Source organism: Trichosurus vulpecula, chromosome 6 (assembly GCF_011100635.1).
Source record: "Trichosurus vulpecula isolate mTriVul1 chromosome 6, mTriVul1.pri, whole genome shotgun sequence".
NCBI lineage: Eukaryota > Metazoa > Chordata > Mammalia > Diprotodontia > Phalangeridae > Trichosurus > Trichosurus vulpecula.
In genome coordinates this window covers 242373457-242398799 of record NC_050578.1, presented here as the reverse complement: position 1 = coordinate 242398799, position 25343 = coordinate 242373457, and the positions used below count along the sequence as shown (strand labels likewise).

Genomic DNA, 25343 nt, shown 5'->3' with positions numbered 1-25343 from the left:
GCCTTTAATTAGACAGCTAAAGATGAAACTTTAATGCAAGTGGTCCGGGGAAAAGGAAAAAATTTACTTAAATTCCCACTTAAGTAAAAATGGAAAATATCCCATGCAGAAAAGCCACCACAGCAGTCCAGGACCTCATACTCCTGGCCTTGACTTTTACAATAATCTGGTCTCCCTGGTTGTAGTCTCTACTCCTTTTAGTACACCAACCACATAGTTATCAAAATAATATTTCTAATACACAGGTCTTACTTCTACAAAAAAGTTTCTCTGCTTCCCTCTTCCTTAAAAGTAAACTATAATCTCCTTTGCCTGGTGTTTAAAACCTTCTGTGGTCTGACTCCAACCTACTATTGACTCCAAGCTTTCTTTCATGGTACTCCCCTAAAACTCTGTGTTAAAGCCAAACCAGGCACCTAGATGTACCTCACTTTTGTCGGGTACTCTACCTCCCTGTGCTTTCCCATGCCTAGAATGTATTCTCTCCTCATATCTATTTGTCAACATCTCTCTCATCATCAAGACCCAATCAGGTGGCATCTCCTTCAGGTCATCTCTTGGCTAGAAATGACCCTCGGATTTTTCTGAGTGCACTTGCCTAGATCTCTCTGTTATTCCACCCTATATTAGGCTTATAGAACCACAGCATCAACAGGATTTCACAGATAGAAGGGACTTTTTATAGCCTGATCCCTCCTCAAACATATGTCCTCAAAGCTACGCCTAGATTCAAGGCACGCGTTGGGTCAGCATCCGTTCTTATGAACTCTAATGGATGCTCTTGGTTTTTTTTAAAGACCTAATAAGCATATTGACTTAAAAAGACCTAAAAAGTATAATGATCCAAGCAAAAGTAATTGAATTAAAATAGAACAGAACATCCCCCTTCCCCAGTACACACAGTAACAAACTCTCCCATGAATTTTCTTGTTTAAGAAGGAACACTTTTAGTCAATGCACATGGCCACAGGACACTTTCAGGAAATACATATCTTGTTGCACACACAAAGCTTCTGGCATCATCTCCTGGGCTCTTTCCCACTGTGCTGCCATCTTCCATTTCTTCCCTTAATTTCAGCTATTCTCAAGTCTTTTTTCCCACATAGGAATAGCCAGATATCTTGTGAGAAAGCCCACAGCCTAAATATGTTTTACTACTTATGAGTTAGTTTCAACCAGCCAACAAAAACCAGCCCTTAGGTGGGCAAGTCTCCCTTTTCAATTTTTTTTGTATTTTTCTTAATGATTACTTATAGCTATTTGAGGAAAGCTGAGAAAATTCCTTTCAACTCTCATCACACCTTTGGCAACTAGGTCTAGACATGTAAATCACTTAAGAACAGGAGTTCTAAATCTTTTGTGGGTGTGTAACAGCATTCTTTGGCAGTCTAGTGAAAACTAGGTAACCATTTTCAGAATAATATTTTTAAATACATAAAATAAAATACCCAGGAATACAAAGGAAATCAATTATATTAAATAAAGATGTAATGTTCCCATCCAAATTCACCTTAAAAGAGCCCCTGAAATCTATCCACTGACACCTGTCTTTAAATCCCAGATTAATAACCCCTGTTTTAGAGTCTCACTCTGTCAATACTAGATGAGTGAGGTGAAACTGAAGACCTTTTCCCAGTATTCCATTCAACTGTGGGGTCAGTGAGCCACGCTTCTTGACCAGAAATCTCTCCTTCCTTCAAGTCTCAGCTAAAATCCCACCTACTACAAGAAGCCTTTCCCAGTCCCCCATAATCTTAGTGGATTCCTTCTGAGATTACTCCCTATATAACCTTTATATATCTTGTTTGTGCATAATTCTTTGCATGTTTTTGGACTGTGAGCTCCTTGAGGGCAGGGGCTGTTCTTGCCTTTCTTTGTCTCCCCAGCACTTAGTACAGTGCCTGGCACATAATAGGCATTGAATAAATGCTAGTTGGGACTCACTGATTGATTGACCCAGTCTAATATTCTCTCTACCTGGGAGAAATTTGTTTTAAAAAAATAAAACCAAAAGAGACTGTTGTTTGAACAACCAGAGAACATGTTTTGATAAAAATCTGCAATGAAAAGAAACTGAACCACAGAGTTCCAACCATGATCAATTTATTGTCAAGGCTAGCAATTACCAATAAAAGAGGCCAACGGCCCCTCTTTAGCCAGAGACACATCAGACAGTCAGAGCAGCTTTTTATACAGTTGGTAACATAAAGTACAGTGATGAAAACTAAACTAAGACTGTGCTTGGTCGGTATCTCAGAGGTCAGTGTGGGCTTATATTTGGTCTGACTCACACAAGGGGATCTCCAGGACCTGTGGCAATGGAAAAACACAATGTCAGTCAACATCTTCTGGAAAGCCTTGTGTTGGCAATTCTTAGACCAGAGTGGTCCAGTATTAGGCTCATGACCAGGCAGAACATCTTATGACCACATCCACTCATCCTCCTTTCCCCCTTCCAAGGTAAGAGAGATTGAGTCCAGTCTGTAGCCTGGGGAAATGGGGAAGTTAAACTCTAATAAATTCTAATATTAAAGCCTACAAAATTAAATCTAACTCTAATCCATAAGTACTAGATATAGTTCTCAATCAGTACTTAATACAGAATACAGAATAAAGTGGGGTATCAATTTTCTATTTCACAGAGATAGACTCCTAGAATTACTTGGAGTAATTGGAGTAAAATCCTCTCTATAAGGATTTCCTGCCTCTTCCCTCCACCTAAATTCTTTAGATGAGCTATCCAGTGTTGTAGAGAGGAAAGGTAACATTTTTATTCTCTCTCCAATGTCTCAATGTCTGTAACAGAGCTGCCTAGGTCATTGCCTCCCCAGCCGTATCTAGATTTCTCAATATTTGGGGACTCCTCCAGAGAATTATTCCTCTCCCTGATTGCCACTGCTACTCTTTGGATCTTTTCCCTTCTCTCTTAGTCTTCAGTAATCAGCCATATCTTTTGCCCAGTATCTCTTCATGGAAGAATGCTATTGATTATTTTTTCAGTTCCTCAAATGGAAGAAGGAAGGTTAATGAGGACTAAATCCCAACTTTAACTATATTTTTTTGAGTCCATGTTGGATGCCCAACATAGGTTGGAAGATCTTTGAAAAACAAGGCCTGTCATTTCTTACTTAGTCCAGTGCTTGACCCATTCTAAGCACTTAATTGAATTGAGCTTATTTGAATAAAGTGAACCCCAACTGGAAATTAGTCTACATTCTGGTCCCAGTTTGTCACTAATTACCTGTGTGACCTCAGGCAAGCCCCTTCCCTTCTGGGCTTTGATTTCCACAACTCTAAAATGAAGCTTTTGGACTAGGTGGACACTAAGATCTGTTTCACCTCTCCCAGGGGTTGGTCCAATGTTCTGAGGGCACTCCCAGCTCCAGCATTCTATATTCCCTATTGTTTAAGGCCCCTCCCAGCTCTGATAGTCTGTGTTGTTTCTTAGGCCACTTCCAGCTCTAATTTCTCCATACTAAGTTTTTTTTCACCTCTAACCGTGAGTTTTTCTACAGAGTTTTGGTGGGGTTAAATATAACATTCATTGGGCTGCTGAATCCCTGAAAAGGAAAAAGGTACAGAAAGAGGAGGCTGGATCTCCATCTACTTCCAATTCAACTCAGTTCAGTTCAGCAAGTATTTGTTGTATCTACTGTATGCAAGGCACTGTCCCTGGTACTGGACAAACAAAGAAGAAAGGAAAAACAAACCCTGCCCTCAAGGAACTTTCATTGTACCAAAGAGATCCAACATGTATAAGTAAATATAAGATAATTTGAGGAGGCTCTGACTGCTAAGTGTAACCCTGGTTCCCATGAAAAATTTTTACCAGCTTTGTTTTTTTTCCCCTTCCCTTCTTCTTATGGTATAAAACAAATGATCTTTCACTAGTCCCTCAAGTTTAGTGACATAACTCAGTGGAGGAAATGTACAGCTTTCAATGAATTCTTTTGCCTCAGTTGAACCTAAATGTTCAGATTAACTTAAAATCCTCTCTGCTAGAATTGGTCCTATGTCAAGGACATTTTGGCTAAACTAGTGCAGTTCTGTTTCCAAGGACTTTGAGGCAGTTTAGCTTGGCGAAGAGAGTATTGTATTTGGAGTCAGTGGACCTGAGTTCAAATACTGATTCTAAAACTATTTGACCAAGTTATTTGACCTCTCTAGGTCAAATTGAGGGGATTGGGCTAGATGAAAACTAAGATTCTCCTAACTCTAAATCCTATAATTATGATGCCAGAAAACTCGGCTTTCTTCAATGGTACCAGCACTGTGGTTCTTTTGCCTTTTTTACTCAGGGTTATTGGGTGTAGTGCTGCTTTAATTCTGGAGCTATATAAGAATGGATTTATTTTTGTATTTCATGATGATATTAAAACATAAATTTTAATATAATTTTATACCAAAAATTTCTTCTAATATAGAAGGGATTGGAATGTTCTGCCATAGTCTTATTTGGAGAAGACCAAGTTATTGTAACAAAAACTCTCTTACCAACTAGAAGCCAGGCTTTTTGCTTTTTTAATCCAATCCAATAAGCACTTAGTAAGTGCCTGTTATTTGCCAGGCACTACTAATAACCATATCCTTCTTTTAACAAACACAGTCCACATAATAACCCAGAGGAATCAACTGGGGTGGAACAGTTAGACTAAACTGTAACTCTATTTGGGAAAAGAGAAGGCTGAAAGAAAGGACAGGACTGGTATTCAGAATGGATGGGATGATGAGATTGATGGTGGAAAGAAGACAAATCTGCTTAACTTTTATTTTGCTGGTTTTCTCTATTAAGGAGAATGAACTTTGCACTAAAGCAGACAGAGCAAAGATGGGATCTGTTTCCCGAAATAAGAAAGGAGATTGATGATGATGATGATGATGGTGGTGGTGGTGATGATGGTGATGATGATGATGATGATGATGATGGTGGTGGTGGTGGTGGTGGTGGTGGTGGTGGTGGTGGTGGTGATGGTGATGGTGATGATAGTGATGATGATGGTTATGGTGGTGGTGGTGGTGGTGATGGTGATGATGGTGATGATGGTGGTGGTGGTGGTGATGGTGATGGTGGTGGTGGTGGTGATGATGGTGGTGATGATGATGATGATGATGGTGATAGTGGTGGTGGTGATGGTGGTGATGATGATGGTGATGGTGATGATGGTGATGATGATGGTGATAGTGGTGGTGATGATGGTGATGATGATGATGGTGATAGTGGTGGTGATGATGGTGATGATGGTGGTGGTGGTGATGATGGTGATGATGATGGTGGTGGTAATGATGATGATGATGGTGATGGTGGTGGTGGTGGTGATGATGGTGATGGTGGTGATGGTGGTGCTGGTGGTGATGATGGTGATGATGGTGATGGTGGTGATGGTGATAGTGGTGGTGGTGATGGTGATGATGATGGTGGTGGTGGTGGTGATGGTGATGGTGGTGGTGGTGGTAATGATGATGATGATGGTGATGGTGGTGCTGGTGGTGATGATGGTGATGATGGTGATGGTGGTGATGGTGATAGTGGTGGTGGTGATGGTGATGATGATGGTGGTGGTGGTGGTGATGATGGTAGTGGTGATGGTAGTGATTATGATGTACCTACTTGCCGTTGGTGAACTCGAGTCATGCCATACTAAACTTACTTCCTCTTTTGTTATCAGCCTGGTAGATCAGCGGAATGCTATAACATGGTTTCCCTTTGTTATTGTTGTTGTTTAGTCGTTTCAGTCATGCCTGACTCTTTGTGATCCCATTTGGGGTTTTCTTGGCAAAGATACTTGAGTGGTTTCCGATTTCCTTCTCCAGTTCATTTTGCAGATGAGGAAACTGAGGCAAACAAGGTGAAGTGACTTGCCCAGGGTCACACAGCTAGGAAGTGTCTGAAGTCAGATTTGAATTCAGGTCTTCCCGACTCCAGGCCCAGTGCTCTATCCACTGTGCCACCCACACCATCCCTCAGAGGGGTAGCTAAGGGACTCAGTGGATAGAGTGCTGGAACGGAAGTCAGAAAGACTCATCTTCATGAGTTCAAATCTGGCCTTGGACACTTATTAGACCACAGGCCAGTTACATAACCCTGTTTGCTTCAGTTTCCTCATCTGTACAATGAGCTGGAGAAGGAAATGGTAAACTATATCCAGTATCAAGAAAATCCCAAATGGGGTTCTGAAGAGTTGAACAATCAAACAACAAAAATCCTTCAGAAGTAGCAGACAATGAGTCACAGAGTCTAGAGATTTGTCCAGGAAATCCCATTCTCCTGATCCTAGCTTGATAACCTTTCCACTATGCCATTCATCCCCTAAGAGTCCTTGGACCACATACCTCTGACATGATCTATTAGCTCTTTAGTTTTCTCATGTATAAAATGGGGAGATTGACTAGATGATCTCTAATATGCCTTCCAACTTTAAAACCCTTTGTTGCTATAATCTCATGCATTTCCAATACTCTGTGGTGCCTCCTAATGGAGACCAATTCATTGTTTCTTTTATAGGTATATGTATCCTATGAAGAATAGCGGGTCAACCCTAAAGTAACCATCACTGAACAGAAAAAAAGCAACTCCTCCTCAGTCATCTATACTCAGATATTTCCAGAATCTAGACCTTTTGAGCCATGTACAAGACAGAGAGTAAGCAAAAGAATCAATTCACTCAATGCACAAAAGACATTCACAACTCAGGGAAAGTTGGGTATCCAACTGCTTTTTTAGGCCTTATTTATAGTAAATGGGTTTGTAATTTTATTTTCTGCTCAGGTACTTAGAGGAAGCGGCATACTCACCAACATTCTGATTTCATCTCCATATGCTTTTCAGAATATTTTATAGGCTTGGCAATTCATAAAGACTTATGATTTATTCTTTATGCTCATGTGTCTGGGTTGGGAGGATTATGGTCCTTATGTTGTGAGAATGGGGTAACAGACAGTGATATAGGAAAGTTTCTATATCTAATACAAGAAAATCCATTGGGATACTCAGAATTGGAAATAGTTACTCACACATTTATTCTGAGAATAAAGACAGGTGTAGCTATAACAATCTCTTCTTTGCTTAAAGGCAAGATAGCCACCTCAAGTGAAATCTTTTTAAAAAGCTAATTACTTTGTTATTGTTGTTTTAAACAAAACATCCTCCAAACAAATATAAATGGTTCTCTGTACATGCCTAAGATAATTCCTTTCTTCTGTACTAGAAATCCTTAGGTATGAGGATCCTTTTTTATCACACTTTTCCCAGTTCTTTTTCCAAAATCATGACTAACCCATTGCCACCATTAGCCACCAAACCCCTTCATTCTCCTTTCTATTCAGCTCTGATTTTAGGATCCCATGGTGCTATTATGCCTGGAGCCAGGGTGGTTGTAAGTAAACCTGATATTTGGGTAGAAGAAGAACCACTTAATGAACCAAAGGAAAAGCAGGAGAAAGAAAATGCCCCCAAAGCTGGAGATACTTCTCAGGAAATTCTGTAAGTATCCTGTGTGGTCAAAGGACCTCAACCAGTTTGGCTTGGGAGTGGGGGGAGGGAGTTAATTTTGCTCATCACATTTAATTAGTTTTCTAGGAGGAGGTCTTTAAAATATTCTAAGTGTGTTAGAAATGTTATGTCACATGAAATTATGGAATTATTCAAAATCTGACTAGTTTGAATAATGAAACTGGATGTTGGCTTTTTTAAAAAGTCCAATAGGATTTGTCTATGTATTAAAAGTACTCCTTTCAGGAATTCATAGAATCATAGACCCGGAAAGAACTTAAGAAATTATGAAGGCCAGCTCCTTCATTTAATAGATGAGAAGATTGAGTTTCATTGAGGTGAAGTGACTAGCATAAAGGCACATTTATTAAGTAGAAGCTGTAGACCTTTAGACTGAGGGCTTTGACCCTTAAGTCCCATGTGCTTTCCACTATACCGCAGTTCTTCCTTTTTCTTTTTCTCCAGTGTTCACTTATGACAACCATCTTGATAATTGGGGTTTGGTTGTCTGTGTGTGTGTGTGTGTGTGTGTGTGTGTGTGTGTGTGTGTGTGTGTGTTCCTTTGGTCTTAACTTAGCTCCAAAGTAGGTGTGTCTATGTAGTTCTTGGACAAACAAATTTCACAAAGCTAACATAATAGGCCATTTGTCATTTTAGAAGTGGGAAGTTCCATTTATATTTTGTTGGTTCCAGACTCAAAGGGGCTAGTTTGTTACCGCAGCCCAAAAGGAAGTCAGACTTCCATAAGAACTCAAATGCCACATTGTGTCTGGACAAAGGTTTATCCAATCTGAAAATTTGCCTTCCACCAAAGAAAGGATGTTGTTTTTTTTTTGTTGCCATCGTTGTTCTTTGTTTTTGTTTTTGAGAAAGAATATGTTGGTTGCCGAAATCCTCTGGTTAAAGGTGGACCATGAACATCCCTAAGTTCCTTTTCATATGCCATTTAATTTCATTTTTACTTAAAGGATATATTCTCTTTGAAGCTCCAAGTTATCTTTCACTTTTAAATAAATATTCAGAAGAAAGGTTAGATGAGGGAGAACTTGGTCATAGTCATTGTGTTTTAGAGCTGGAAGAGATTATAGAGATTATTTTCCATCCACTTACTGGGATCCCATCTACAATGTCCAGAAGGTGTTTATCCAGTCTCTGCTTAAACACATTCAGAGATATAGAGTTTACTATCCCCACAAGGTGGCCAGTTCCATTGTTGGACAGCTCTCACAATGCCCAATGGCCAGTGTTTCAAGTACAATGATATTAATTCTGCCTCAGGATAACTTCCACCTACCAGCCCTTGTCCTGCCTTTTATAGCCACACAAAATAAATCTAGTCCCCTTTTCAAAAAATGGCCCTTCACAGAGTTAAAGACTGCTGTGATACCTCCCCTTGTCTTCTCTTTGTCAGGTTGAACACATGGCTACTTCAGCCTCTTCATGCTTTGAAACCATAGACTCTTAAGAGCCACCTAACTCCAACCCCCTCGTTGTAGAGATCAGACTTGATTTTTTCCTTCTACTCTAGGGTGATTTCTATACCATATATCATTGCCTTATCTCCTCTCAGACCTCTTGGTAGCATTTGGTATTGTTGAACGCCTCCACTTTCTGTTATTCTCTCTTCCTTTGGATTTTAAGAACTTATTTGGTTCTCCTACTTTTTCAACTCTTGTTTTCTTCACAGGCTTTATATCCTCTTGCTGATCCTTTTAAGTGAGTGTTATCAAATCGATCCTCTTTTCTTCTCCTTCTCATGGTAATTGTTATTCACTTTTAATCACATAACCTCTAATAAAGGGACTCTCAGATTTTTATCAGTGCTTAGCCTAGTGCCTGTCACATAGCAGGTGCATAGTAAATGCTTGTTGGCTAACTGATATATGGTTGTTCACCATCCTTGACCTCTCTCACCAGCTCTAGACCCACATCCATAAGTGTCTATAAGATAGTCTTCTCCGGATATGTGACTGGCCCTTCAAATTTGCCATGTCCCAAACCCAGCATATTCTTTCCTTACAGAGCCTTTCCTCCCTTGTGATTTTGCAGTTTCTTTCACTGGTCCCATCATTCACCTTGTCTCACAAGTCCCAATCCTTACTGTTTTGTCTTTCTCTTCCAGCTTTTGATATCTAGTTACTAAGTCCTGTTGATTGTATCTCTAAAAATATCTCTTGCAACTGTCTTCCTTCCACTTCCATTGCTGCAACTTATCTGGACTCATTCAATAATTTGCTAATAGAATTTCAGCCTCCACTCTCTTTCCCTATTCTCTCTCTCTCTCACCTGGCCTCCACACCAGTGTCAGATTTCTCATCCTTATGCATGGATACAGTCCTCCCAAATAAATTTCAATTCATCCTGGAATTCAAGATCTTCCCTGGTTTGGTCAAACTTCTCAGCTTTATTTAATGTGCTTCTGCTTCCCAGACTCGATCATGCCAAACTGGACTAACCCCAAATCTTCCCTTCTTCTCAGCTTCTCTTTTCCTGTTGAGAGCACCTTTATCCTCCCAGCTCAGACTCACAACCTCAGGTCATCTTTGACTCCTCACTCACACTTATCCCAAAATCCCGACTGTTCCTGAGTCTTATCATTTCTATCTTCACAACATCTTGCATATATGTACCCTTCCCTTGAACAATACAGATACCGCCTTGGTGGGAGCCGTATCATCTTTCTCCTGGACTACTACAGTTACTGATGATTAGTGTCCCTGCCTTGAGTCTTTCCCCATTCCATCTACTTCTACCTGCCAATGTGCTCTTCTTAAAATGTGGGTCTCACCATCTTTCCCCCACCATTTCAACACAGCAAACTCAAGTGGCTTTCTATTCATTTCACAGTCAATATAAAATCTTCTCTTGGTTTTTTGAAGCCCTTCACAACCTGGCCCATTCCTACTTTTCCAGTCTTTTCTTACTTTGCTGCCATCTTTTCATACTTTATTCCAATTCCTCTCAAATCTAGCAACGATGGCCTTTGACTATTGCTCACACAGGATGCTCCATCTTCCACTCCAGTCCGTTTTTACTTGTCATCTAACATAATAACAATAATAATGATAATAACTATTTCTACCATTTATATAGAGCTTTAAGGTTTGCAAAGTTCTTTATAAATGTTAACTCACACACCCAAACACCCTACAGTTTCCGATTTATATCTCTTCATTCACTGTTCCTGCAGACTGGACCGCTCCATCTTACCTCTTGGAATGAATTCTTACTCATCATTTAAATGCTTTCTGTTTTTTCTCTTTTGTCTCTCATTAGATCCTATTTATACATTGCACCAATCTCAGTGCTTTTCATGTTTTTTTTTGTTGTTGCTTTGATTTTGATTTGGTTTATAGCTATTTATGTGTATAGCATTTCTCCCTACTAGGTTTTAATCTCCTTGTGAAAACTTACCTCTTTTTGTAGCTCTACCAAAACCCGGTCCAGTGTTCTGCACATAGTAAGCACTTAAATGTTTCTTGAAATTGAATTTATTCAACAGGAAGCTAATGTAAGACTTTCTCAGGATTTAAAGATTCTTACCTAGAGAAAAACGAACTGATTGGAATGTGATCACTGGGGAGGGCAGAAATTAAGACCAGAAGACACTTCTCAGCAACCTTTGAGCCCTGGGGCTCTGTGGCCAATAGAAATAGGTATAACGTGGAGCTGAGAAAAGTACCGTGGGACCAGTACTCTCAGTCAAACAGATCTACTAGTAAATCACCTACTGTTTATTTTTATAAATTATTATATCATTATGAATAATATTATTATTTATTAAGCCCCCCAGGCACTGGGCTAAGTGCACGCTTTCATCAGAACTGCAGCTTGAAGATTGAACTTTTATCGCTTCATTAGTGACCTAGATCAGAGTCAAGATGGGTTTCAAAGCACAGCCCAGAGTTGACTCACTCCCATACTTTTTGTCTTTACTGCCCATCAGGCACCAGCCTAGCACAGTGCTTTATTAGCCACAAATTAAACCTCCAGGCTCTCCAGGAGAAGCTTGTCGGGCCCTTGCTTAACAAATTGAATTAAGAATAAAAATGCCTGGTTTCTATTTTCCTAGTTATGAAAACACAATGTACTCCCTGCAACGTACAATGTGGTCATAGAAATGTGCCAGGCCTGGGGTGGGGGAAGCAAGGCTGCTCTTTCTTTAGACTCCATTAGGTGGCACTGTTGCTTTCTTTAAGGCAGAAGGGACCAGATTCTGATGAAGCTTACAATAGCCATCAGTCAGTAAAGAAGTAATTGTCCCATATTCTGTGTCTTACACTAGGAATGGGTTAAGTCAGCTGTACTGATGCAGGCTACCAGTGTGGGCCTAAATGAGTCATCTGGTATCGCTTGATTCTGAAATAATGATCAAAGACACTTGTAGGCATTCATAGGATCTCGGTCATCTCTTCCTCATCCTGCTGAAGAGATCCTGAGCCCCAAAGAAATCCAGTGATTTCCCCAGGGCCATTCAGGTTGTAGGACAAAGAGCTGAGATTTCAAAGAATGGGAGGCTCTAAGTGGATCCATGCCCCACTCCCCAAAGGATCCTCTCTACAATTATACCCAACAAGTAAACATCCTTCCTCCACTCAAGGACCTCCAATGTGGGAAGGAATTCATATTGCACATTGTCTCCCTTATTGGAATGTGAGCTCCTAGAGAGCAGCGACTATCTTTTACCTTTCATTGATTGCATCTCTACCTCTTAGAGCAGTGCCTGGCATGCAGTAGGTGCTTAATAAATGCTTGTTGCCTCGCTGTCCCAAAGCTGCCCATTTTACTTATTCAAATCCCACTTGTCTGACTCTAAATCTGGCTTTCTGTTACATGGCTCCATAGTATTTTCCAACTACTCGTAACTTCTCCCAGAAAACTTGTCTTTGGGTTATTTAGGTATAATTGTCACTTTTCAGTCCCCTTTCCCCCATCACTAATAAAGCCTTCCCTGTGAGATTCCCTTTCATTACACTGTATTTATATATGCATGGTTTGCATTTTGTCTCCCTTATTAGGTTGTGAGATTGCTGAGAGAAAGGACTGTTTTTGGCTTTTATGTTGTTGTGGTTAAATTGTTTCAGTCATGTCTGACTCTCTGTGATCCCATTTAGGGTTTTCTTGGCAAAGATACTGGAGTGGTTTGCCATTCCTTCTCAAGCTCATTTTACAGATCAGGAAACTGAGGCAAACAGGGTGAAATGACTTGGCTAGGGTCACACAATCTGAAGCTGACTGACTGACCTATCCCCTATCTTGCCTTCATTACCCATGTCTCTGATTCTAGATTATAATCCCCTTGAAGGCAGAACCTTTGCCTTGATGGTTTTCACTCCCGAGCAGGATATAAATTAATCAGCTATCTTTTACCTCCACTCTTGGGCTAGGTTTGTTTTCCTCCAATCAATCAGCACCCAGAGTACCAGTTTTCCTCTCCCTTGACATTTCAAACAAAAGACTTCCCCTCTCCAAGGCTTTATATGTTGTATACTTAGATGATTTGATGTATGAGCATCAGTGCCAGGGGAAAAAATCAAACAAAAGAAGATTCCCCACTTTCTTACTGTTGACAAAGTGGAGTATTCTCCAGGAATATGAGGATGAGTATAAGCAACTAATAGATTTCAAATCTCACCAAGGAACATAAGGCACTGGATTTGAAGTCAGAAAACTTGGGTTCAACTTGGAAACCTATTTACTTCCTCTGTGAGCCTCAGTTTCCATCTTGGTAAAGTGAGGAGGTTAAATTAGATGAGGAGTTTTTAACCTGGGGTCTATAGATAGATTGAGGGAGGGAGGGTCTGTGAGCTTGGGTGGGGAAAAATTATATTAACCTCTAACTGAAATAAAATATTTTTTTCTATTATTTAAAATTAGGGTTCTGAGCAGGAGTCCATGTGATTTCCTAGACTGCCCAAGGGATCCATAACACAAAAAAATTTAAGAACCCCTGGAGTGGATGATTCCTGAAGTCTCTCATACCTCTAAGTCCTATAATGTTATGTGTAATGCTACTCCGTTTGCTTATGGTCCGTGGAGAGATGATGATGACGTCAAGACCTAGCAGGTTGAGACTTTCAGGAGCTAAATAACAGCTGGATTGTGTATGGCCTCTGAGAGATAGTACATGGCTTAATCTTACTGAAAGCATCCAATATTCCAAAGATTAATGTTCCTTATTATGTGATTCAGTGACTCTGTTTATCATCTTCTATTCTAAGATGGAAACCAATTACATGGGGTTTCATTTCTTGTTCTCCCAAAATATGAATTCTCAGTCAAAAAAAAAAGACAAGTCTTTTTTGGACTAATTTTTGTGTTTCTTCTTTTGATTTCTAGACTTTTCAGTTCCATAAAGGAGCATAATAAGTAATGAAATTATACCGCAGAGAAATCTCCATGAACATCTGTCTTAATTCTGACATTCTTTTTCATGTTTTAACTTTTATTAGAGATTCACATGAAAGGGACCTTGTTCCATGTCAAAAACACCGCAGGGTCGCCTGGCAGCTGACTCCCCCCAATTCTGAGGATACCCGGGAGGAAGAAAGATTCTTCAAAAGTGTTGAATCATACAAGAAATTAAGGTACAGGTCAGGCAAGGAAATCTGTGAGAGAAGAGTTGGCTTCATGACTGTCCCGTGGGCAAATATATTTCAAAGGATCAGTGATTCAATGCAATGATCTTATTGTTAAGTCCTTACTATACTGAGAGCTCTGTACTAAGTGCTGGAGAAGGAATAAATATGAGGCGAAAACAGTTGGAGCTAGCAAGGACCTGAGAAGTCAGCCAGAACGACCCACTCTAATTTTGTAGAAGAGGAAATTGCATCCCACCCAGAGAGATAAAGATCATAGGTCACTGTCACTTACCTAAAGTTACATGGGTGATTCAGTACTGGAAGTTAGGGTTCTAGGGTAGAAAGAGATGTGAATTTAGAGGTAGATGAATTGAGTTTCAATCCTGAATCTACTCTTTCAACCTGTGGGACCTTGGGCCTAATCCAGGGGTGGGAAACCTGTAGCCTTGAGGCCATGCGTGGCCCTCTAGGTCCTAAAGTGCAGCCCTTTGACTAAATCGAAACTTCATAGAACAAATCCTGTTAATAAAAGGATTTGTTCTGTAAAACTTGGACTCAGTCAGAAGGCCACACCCAATGACCTAGAGGGCCTCAAGTCCATAGGTTCCCCACTGGACATAATACCTCTTAGCCACAGATCCTTATCCGTAAAATGAGGCAGATCTTTAAGTTCACTTATGACTTTAAAATCTATGATAAGTAATGGAGATCTAATTTGAATCCTGGTTTTTCCCTCCCTCCACCCTTTAGAAAAAGGCCCTTGTACACAACAACTGAAATTGGGAGCTTACTTGATTATGTTGACACATGTTTTGGGGAAAAGAGGCATGTTTTTTAGTGGATGTGTACCCAGCAAGCTCTTTAATGAATCCATTCTCTTTTCTTTTCTCTGTCTTATTCTTTGTTATTATTAGGTGCAAGGCTAAGAACATAAATTCTTGCATGCCATATTCTTATCCCTAATAAATCATTTAATATTGTGACAATTTTGCATTTGGAAGACAGAGACTAGAAGATTTGGCATTTATCTTGCTAAAACATTCCAAGGTTTAATAAGTTTGTTTAATACTCTGAGGCCTCCAAGTGCAGACCTCTTGTAAATCTGAGATACCATTGAATTACCTTTCTTTGATTCTGTAGTGGAGTAGGTGTTTTGGGGGCATGAGAAAACCCATTCTTGTGAGCTGGTCAAAGTGAACCTAGTATGGAAAGGAAGGCAGCATTGTTTCTGCAAAGCTCGTACACCCTCCTCTTCTTTTCTCCCCTTTCCTCTTTGCCCTGTCTTAGCTCACTTCCCCAGGTCACCTTTCCATTATCTACCAAATGACTTCATTTCTTTGATTTTCTCATCTCTGTCCTCTTAAAACTGGAGGCCCCCAGAATATATTCCCATCAGTTAGAAGTAATATTCAGAATTCCCATTTATGCTTGACTGGACACTTACTGACCAGCAGAGCCGTGGCTTTCATTATGCTGATTTTGGACCAGGCCCTGTTACGTGACTCACAGCAGGGCCCTCTCTCTCCTAAAGAGTTTACAATCACCAGGACATCAGGTTCACAGGATATTTTTTCTGCTGCTAATGGACTTTTCTCTATCTTAGCAATTGCCTGAAGCACCGGGTACTGCAGAAGGCCTGCCATCAGCAGTTTGAATTCAAAGATGGGTATATTTTCAACTCTTCCATTCCGAGCCTTGTCTTGGGGGTTCAGCGTCTTAACTTGCGTTCAGGTTCTGGGGTTATTTTGATGAGGAAGAATTCTTATGATAAGTATCAGAAGTGGCTACACAAGGAAGAGACCAGGTGGGAACCATTTTATTTTTGGTGAAAATATTCAAGGATGAATGGGAGGTTTCGTTGGCAGAGCTCCAAGGGCTTGGGATTTTATCTTATTCATTTGGTTTGGTTTTCTTCCTGTGTGGGGGGAGGGGTGTGTGTTCAAGAGGTGGAGGAAGAGCATAAATAAATGTTCAGTACATACCTAGCAACCTATCTGTACTCCGATTCTGATAAGATATGTGCGTTCTGACCTATTGGGTCCATTAGGTATATTATTATTTGGCCACATAGTCCAAGAACGGATTGGACTATCGTTTTAAAATATGCCTTTTACAGATGACTTGAAGATTTGGAAAAACCTATAATTTTTCATATCTGCCACGTTTTACTCAGATTACTCCACAGAATTTGCAAACTCATAGATCATCCACTGACTGGGGAAGAATGAGTATTAACTGTGTAGGCTCCTGGGTATCCATTTCTAATTTGGGGGATAGGGTTCTCCCCCTTCCCTGGCCTAAGGGTATTGGACTTAGGGTCTGAGGGCCTGGCTTTGGATGCAGGGTCTTCCACTTATTATCTGTGTCATCTGGAACAAGTCGCTTCACCCAAGTCTCAGTTTCATCATTGTTAAAATGGAGTGAGGGGGCCGTCAAAGTGAGTGATTTCTAAGGTTCCTTCTAGCTCTGAATTCTCCCTTGGAAGTGGGGTGGGGGAAGAGTCTCTCCTCTCATTCCTCTTTTAATTCCAGAAAGGGAGCGTTGCTAAGGCTGATGAAGAGAAGCCAGGGAAATCAACATCAATATTAATGAGGAATAGCTTCCAATAACTACCTGTACACATGTGCTAGCTTCTCCCCACTCCACCTCCAGATTTTCTCAAATGAGGCAGTATGTGTAAGGTGCACAATGCCCTGCACACAGTAGGCACTTAAGCAGTGATTATTCCCTTTCCTTTCCCTTCCATGGTATCATAGAAACTTTGCTATGGAGCATTGGCATTAATACACCTGTGTATTTAGGTCAGAGGACACTTAGGTGTGGACCCATCTTGGCATTTTACCCTTTTCCCTAGTCTAGTCATTTTTTTCAGTTGTGTCTGACTCTTTGTGACCCCCTTTGAGATTTTTTTGGCAAAGATACAACAGTTGTTTGCTATTTCCTTCTCCAGCTCATTTTATGATAAGGAAATTGAGGCAAACAGGGTTAAGTGACTTGCCCAAGGTCACACAGCTAGTAAATGTCTGAGGTCACATTTGAACTCAGACTCCAGGCTAACTACTGTTCTACTGAGTGGCCCATTTTACTCTCTAGGATGCTGCAAACACATACAAAATCATAGTTGAATGATTCACAGTCTCACCATCCCTGACACTCCTCCCCAAATAGAGAAGTATTAAGGGAGGCCACCGAATATCCAGGGTCAGCCTTATAAATAGAGAGGGTGGGCACCTGCCTACTTGGAGTTGTTAGAGAGTAGGAAAAGTCTCCCTGCCCCAAAGAGAGGATGCCTGAAATGAAGGCTCCAGAATCTTAAAGTCACTGGGTGAGTGGTATGGGGAATACAGACCCTGGACCCTGCAAGGAGTCAGGAACACCTGACTTCAGACCTCTGTGTGACCTTGGGAAAGTCTTTTAGCCTGTTTTTTTTTTTTGCAGAGTTTTTTTTGTCACCTAGAAAGATTGTACCATGCTGCATGGGCTTTTTGTGAACATTAAGTGGGCTAACATGTAATCACAACTGGTAGCACATAGATAGCCCTGGGAGGTTGATAGAGCACTTTATGTACATTATCTCACTGGATCCTTACAGCATTCTTGGTGGGATAGGTGCTTTCATTGTCCCCATTTCATAGAGGAGGAAACTGAGGCTGACAGAGTCTCAGTGACTTGCCAAGGGTCCCACAGCTCCCAAGTGTCTAACACAAGGTTTGGATTTCAGGTGTCCCTGACTCCAGCTTTCAGTGCTGTATAAATGTGACTATTATTACTATAAATTACCACAGAGATCCCCTAGTCTAACCTTTTTCTGAAGCTGTAAATGCCGTTTAAATATCCCCAACAATTGACTACCTTCACTTTGCTGAAATACCTCCAGTGAAGCCTTCTCTCAGGAGCAGCCCGATCCATTCTTGAACAACTTGAATTTTGAGAAAATTCTTCTGTAGGTTAAAACAATACCAGTCACCCTGGGACTTTTTACCAGATTTCTTCTCCCCAGAGGCCCCTAAAATATACCCACTCCCCCTATCACAGGATCTTTTTTTTTTAAATGCCTGATTTCATCTGTCTGGGTACTTAGTTGAATGACTTGGATCACAATCTCTCCACGCCTTAGTTCATGGATCTTCATGAGTTGCTTTGGCTGGAAACAATGATCACCTGGTAGTGTTAATTCTGGTAACTAGCGACTCCAAACCCACCTCCTAAACTAATTCTTGGACAAAAGTCATATAGTTTTTTACTGGGTCCATATTCAGTCTTTCCAGCTGGACAGGACTTCCCAGAACTTACTCCACTGGCTGTCAAGAACCCAGTGTTTCTTCCAGACCACAATAAAGCATCTAAGGGAGGCTTTAGTGGAGGTCCCCATGATAAAAATAGACCTTAAATAAAATTATGGTTTTGAAGACCATGATTCCATTCTCTCCAAGTCTTCTCTGTTCAAGGCTAAACTAGTCACATTTTTCAGTTGACCCTTGTATAAGATTTTCTAGTCCTCAGACACCTTCTTCATGTACAGATAGTCCAGGAGATCTTAGAAAGAGTGAAGCAAAGATGGACTCCCAGGGAAGTGTCGAGGGTGGGATGGAACACTGAAAGGCAGGTGGGGGAATTATCAAGATGAATTCACCTATTTCAGAATTTTGCTGGCCCTTTAACAAGTCAAGATTAAATGAATTAACATATGTAAAGTGCTATATAATGCTAACCATCATCATCATGATCAAGACCGTGCCTCCCTATCTTGCCCAGGCTGGAAGTACGGCAGCCCTTATGTCCCATTTCTGACCTGGGCCAGGTAGGTGTCTCTGCTCCTGGGAAGCTTGCCATATTGGTGCCATACTTAGTGTGGACTCCTGGTCAGCCGAAGTTCAGAAATCCCAATCTCAAGGGATCCACCAGCTGCTCAACCTTCCAGTCGTGGGAATTATATCACAATAATAGTGATGCTAGCTAATGGGAACACTACTTCTTTCAGGCCATCCAATGAATTTTAATTGTAAAATTATTCCCTACTTTTCAGCCACATTGCTCAGAATCAGTTCTTTCAACTTGGTGTTTGTTTCTTCCAAAGCCCCCATTTCATTCTTACCCCTACATCCTGAAATGAATTTGACAAAGAAAAGCTTAGACTGACCCAGTGGGTAGCCACATTCTCCTGCCTCAGACATGACTGACTTGCACATTCCTGGAGGATGATACACTTACTCTAAAATCAGAAAGAAAAAAATAAAAATATAAACACATAAACATAATGCAGCAAAGGCCCACATTAGCACAACTGATGGAAACATGGGGGAAAAATGAACATTTTATTAGGAATCTAGCTGATACCTACCCAAATATAGAAGGTGGAACAAACTCTGTTCTTTGCCTTTTTATAGCTAAAAAAATGGTTGATGGAAATCCACAATTTGGACTCCAACTAGAGACGAGTGACATTTAATGTTTTCTTTTGTTGTGTTTTTTAAAGGATTTCTCAAAAGAAAAATTGAGAACTTTATCCAAGAATTTATTACATTTTGAAATTAATGGGCTTTACCATTTGCCTCAAACTACAAACATAGTTTATATATGCTACATACATTATAGAGATCTGGGGTTGAGAAGAGGGAGGGAAAATTGGTATTCAAACCTCCCCCCCACCAAAAAAAAATCTTAATGGGTAAAGAGCAATGTCCAATCTGCCCATGGCACTTCGCAGATGAAAGGACTTTTTCTTCCCCAGGACATTTCACCTAATGAGGAATCCAGGCCTGGTACTTGCCGTAGCCCTGCCCACAGGTGCAACAGAGGATGTTGCAGAGGCCACAAGGTACCCTGTTATTGTTCAGGTAAGCTTTATGTGGGCTCAAGAGGAACAAAGGGGACTTTTCTTCTCAATATCAAGTTTTAAGCCGTTAGAGCTTATATCTGCACAAAGATGATTGAGATACCATACCCTGTATCAAACCAAAAGTGTTTCTTTGATGGAGTTTTTTGTCCAGACCTGTGATGTCTCCAGTGCAGAAAACTTCCAATATGGAAACCCTCTCCATGGATGAGGGTTAACAGCTGTTCTGGACTGGGCCTGACTCAGAGCCCACACTTACAGACCATTCAGCAGTTCACAAAAAATTTTCTTAACTTTAACAAGAGTATTGAACAAGTCTAGATAGTAAGAACATGCCAAGGATCCTCTGTTTGGGCTGGCCATTGTTTTCCAGCAGCCAAGTTGTTGTCTAGAGTGTCCCTGTAACTGTTTTGTACTCAGGTGACCAGGAAGTGATGTCCATGGCCTAAGTCTTACGTTCCCTGAACCAATGAATAGATGGTCTCAATATCTTTCAAGAATAAAATAGCCTAATTTGCATGGCAGCAGCTCGCAGAATTTTATTGTCTTAGAGAATGGCCTGGAATATCAAAAGTCTCCATGACTTGCTCCTGGTCACAGACCTAGGATGTGTTAAAGGTGGTGCTGGAATCCAGATCTCTTTGCCTGCAACATGGTCCCTCAGTCCATTATGCCTCCTGTGATTGCATTTTTATGAAATTGTGGAAGAAAATGCTTGTCAAATTCCGATGTTGATAGGGTTGGCTTGAAATAAAGGCCTAAAACTCTTGAAAATATGTTCTGCTTTGATTTGGAACTTGGCTTGTGAAGGCTGTAGAAGTCTATCGATAGTATTTATGCACAAAGTTTCCAATAAAACACAAAAGGGTAAAAACAGAAAAGTTATAAGAACATTTTCTGGAGAAGTCTGTGTTCCTTACCTACATTGGATCAGTTTGTGGAATTTTTACAAAGAGACAATGGGGTATAATGTCGATATGTTAAACTCAGAGAGAAATGGATCCCTGCTTCTGTATATTGACTTAGAAAACAACAAATTAACATTATCTATGTTGTATTGTGGGCACCTTGGTGGTGCAGTGTGTAGAACACTGGGCTTGGAGTCAGAAAGACCCGAGTTCAATCCAGTCTTAATCACTTACTAGCTGCGTGACCCTGGGCAAGTCATTAACTGTTTCCCTCTGTTTCCTCATCTGTAAAATGAGCTGGAGAAGGAAAGAGCAAACCACTCCAGTATCTTTGCCAAGAAAACCCCAAAAAGGGTCACAAAGAGTTGGACACAACTGAACAACAAATGCTGTATTTTAATTTGTTTTGTCAAGAATTTTCTAAATACATTTTAATCTGGTTCGGGCTGCCCTGGGAAATTCGGGGAGAAGGATTAGAGTTTGACCCCTCTGGTGTAGTGGATAGAGTGAGCCGTCTATGTGACCTTATAGCACCTAAACTTCAGGTTTCTTATCTGTAAAAATGGGTCTAGAGATAAGTACCTTCCTCACCATGATTATGAAGCTCAAACAATATATGAAGATGACTCGGCAAACTTTAAAATTCATACGTGTTAGTTATTATCATAATTTATCTCTCATTTTTAAGTACTATCCTCACCCCACCCCCACCACAAAAAAAAAAAAACCAAACCACTAGATGAGTATGCTTGTTGGGTGTGGATTAGACAGAGAGAGAGAGAACATTTCAGAGGACCTTAGCTCTCCTCTTGCTTTGTATACAAGAACAAAAATTACCATAAGTCATGTTCAATAAACGTATTATGTCTCTGCCTGACATCTAATTTATTCTGTACATTTTTTATACCAATGATGCAACTTGACTTACAATGCCCTGCCTCCAAAATTAGGATGTAGTAGTCTGGATAGAGAGTAAAGGTTAACCAACTCTTGTGTCCAGATGATAAATATGGGCTACATATTTATTCTGGGTGACACTGTGTATATAATGTTACATTCCTTTTTATCAGATGCCTTCCTAGCATGGAGTAGTGAAAGAAAACCTAGCTCACACACTAAACACCCCATTCTATTTCATCAAATTATATCTGTATGGGTATTTTTCCTGAAAGTCCTAGTTTTATTAGAAATGAATTTGATCCCAAAGGAATTCAAATTCTCTATGGGACTTTTTTTTCTTTACTGAGTTTTAGTGTTTATTTCTTTAAGTAGTCAGCTTGTGAGAGTATATTCAAGTGCTTGTAAAATAATTAATGTGACGGATGTTGAGTTGATACCTGGTGACCCATCCATCTTCTGCTAATATACAGTCCTTACATTTTCTCGGGGTTCTAGAGATGCCACATTGGCCTTTCCCTTTAGATCAAATCAGAAGTCTCTGTGTCCTATTTATTGGCAGTCCTTACCTTGGCACAATAGATGTCATTCATTGTTTTTTTTCATATCTGTATGAAGATCTTTGATTTGCTATGGTATTCATAGCACCATTGGTTGAAAACTATTCTCTTTCTTGGCCTGTTTTTAAATAAAGTGTCTACAATGTTAGCAATAATGACATGGTTCTTATTTAATGCCCACATGGTTGTCCTTCATTCTCAAAGAGGACCAGCATGACATTGCTGTGTTGGGGTGAAGATCAGACCAACATAAGCTCGGAAGGCTCTTCCACAAATCGGGCACAAATAGTCCATATAGGTGCTCACGGAGAAGAAAGAGGTCCGAAGAGAAGACTGCAGTGGAATTACTATGGTAGCATTTTCATATATAGTGGCATTATTATACTATATGGAATATAGCAGCATTATTATGTTAGTAATATACCAAGACTTTGAGCTTCCCGGGTAAAGATCATTTCAGTTGAAAAAATGGAACTATTTCCAAGGTTGAACCAATTGACGGTGCTAAGGAATTTGGTGTATGTATATGTATACATTCACATGTAGTTGCTGTTGAATCATCTCAGACTCTTCCTGGCCCCTTTGGGGGTTTTCTTGGCAGAGATACTGGAGTGGTTTGCTATTTCCTTCTCCAGCTTATTTTACAGATGGGGAAACTGAGGCAAACAGGGTGAAGTGACTTGCTCAGGCACAACGAATAAGTTTCCGAGGCCATGTTTGAACTCAAGACTTCTTGACTACAGGCCCGGTGCTCTGTCCACTGTACCACCTAGCTGCCCCATTTCACACATATACACATAGGCATGTCTATAACCCACATTTATACATATACACATATGTGTATGCATGTGTGTATATTATACAGATAAATAGATGATTTTTATTTTAGTAAAAAGAAAGAAATGTGGCATCTGAGAGGGGTTATAATTCTTACAGTGGTCAGAAAGTTTGCAAGACATAGAGTAGTAAGGCAAGTCAGAGTCCATCTCCTCCAACCCCATCATTTTACCAATGGTAAAACCAGGATTTCAAAGGGGGATGTGACTTGTCCGAGGTCACTCAGCTAGTTAGTGGCAGAGTTGGGGCAAGAATCCCAATCTTCTCAGGCCCAGAGCAGGCAGTCTTTCTACCATGTCACATTGCCTGTCTTCTTTCTTAATCTTTTAAAAGAACCAGAAATATTTCAGGGATTCACATGCTCCCTTAATTTTCATGCCCTCCCTCTGTTGATTCTCTCCAATAGTTCCTGTCTACAGCTTCCTTGTACATAATTGTTTTCGTAATGTCTCCTGCATTAGACTGTAAGCTCCTTGCGGGCAGAGTTGTCTTTTTACCCTTCCCTGTGTCCCCAGCACTTAGCACTGCATAAGTACTAGGCTATGTGCTTGGCACATAATTGGCACTTAGTAAATGACCAACATTCCTACTTGACTCCATTTGTTCTGCTATTTGTTTTGACAGAGATATAAACCATACAGTAATGGGTCTTCCAATCAAAAATGGCTTTATTTGAAAAACAATAATGCGCTAAAGGCCTTTTATAGCACAAAGTTGGACATAGAAATCACGACTGCAAACCATGATGGTGTTTGTACATCAACTGTGGCAAAGGAACAGGAAATCGACCAAGTAGTAAGTGGGTATCGTTCTAAAAAGGGCAGATGGCCGCCAGGCCAAGACACTTCTTTTTTTTCTCCTGGAAAATGACCCAATGACCTGAGTAGGATGTTGTCTGGGGAGTGATTGGCTGAGACTGAGAAACCTAAATGAAAGTAAAGGTATTTGAGAAGGTTTCCTAATGAAAAGCACTTGACTCAACCCTGGAAATACAGATGTAATGGCCAAGCAATTCGGGCTCTCAAGAAGTTTCCATTCCAGGAGGGTGAGTTGTAAGTCTGATAGAAAGGCTTCCTGGTCCTCAGAGAATAGCAGAATAGGCAAAATAGGGGGAGACCCATTTTTCTTAAAGTCATTTCAGTTGAAAAAATGGAACCCTTTCTAAGGTTGAAGCAATTGACAGTGCCAAGGATTTTGTGGTGTGTATATGTACACATTGATATGCATATGCATATCTGTAACCCAAATATATACACAGACACATACACATAAGCCTTGTGTATATTATGCAGATATATAGCTATCTGGACATATCGTTATTGCTATACATATAGATCATATATCACATAGATATATTGACATAGTTATTTTTATACATATAGATATAGTTATATCTATATGTATATTGTGCAAATTTATTGATATAATTATATTTATATGTATATATATATATATATATATATATATATATATATATATATATATATATATATATATATATACACACATAAAAGAAAAGCTTGTTGACTCAGTGGATAGAGTGCTGGGCCTGGAGTCAGGAAGTCTCATCTTCATGAGTTCAGAATCTCTCCTCAGATACTTACTAGTTGTGCGACCTTGGGCAAGTCACTTTACCCTGTTTGCCTCAGTTTCCTCATCTGTAAAATGAGCTGAAGGAGGAAATGGCAAAGCACTTCAAGATCTTTGCCAAGAAAACCTCAAATGGAGTCATGAAGAGTTGGACATGACTGAAATGACTGAATAATAAACAACATATATATATGTGTGTGTATATGTATATATATATATATATACACACATGTATACACATATGTATGGATATAGCTATACATATGTATATTAAGCAGATATATTGATGTAGTTATATACTGTATAGATATTTTGCTGTTTTTTAGTCATTTTTAATCATGTCTGACTCTTCGTGACCTCATTTGGGGTTTTCTTGGCAAAGATGCTGGAGTGGTTTGCCATTTCCTTCTCCAGCTCATTTTACAGATGAGGAAACTGAGGCAAACAGGGTGAAGTGACTTGTCCAGGGTCACACAGCTAGTAAGTGTCTGAGGCCAGATTTGAACTCCTGAATATGATTCTTCCTGCTTCTAGGCCCAGCACTCTATTCACTATACCACTTACATGCCTGATACATATGGCTGTATGTATAAATATCTATCTACATAATATAATATATATGCATGTGTATATATACACATATGG

At 40.1% G+C, this 25343-nt stretch overlaps 1 protein-coding gene across 1 annotated transcript in view; it reads left to right on the top strand.

The window, feature by feature from the left end:
* The window catches only part of DCDC1 (doublecortin domain containing 1), a 494261-nt gene that overhangs the window by 349494 nt on the left and 119424 nt on the right, over positions 1-25343 (top strand). The window contains 7 exon segments of the mRNA XM_036765123.1: positions 6503-6559; positions 6562-6640; positions 7324-7480; positions 13942-14076; positions 15674-15874; positions 19802-19907; positions 23733-23903. Of these exon segments, the coding sequence (XP_036621018.1) occupies positions 6503-6559; positions 6562-6640; positions 7324-7480; positions 13942-14076; positions 15674-15874; positions 19802-19907; positions 23733-23903 (906 nt within the window).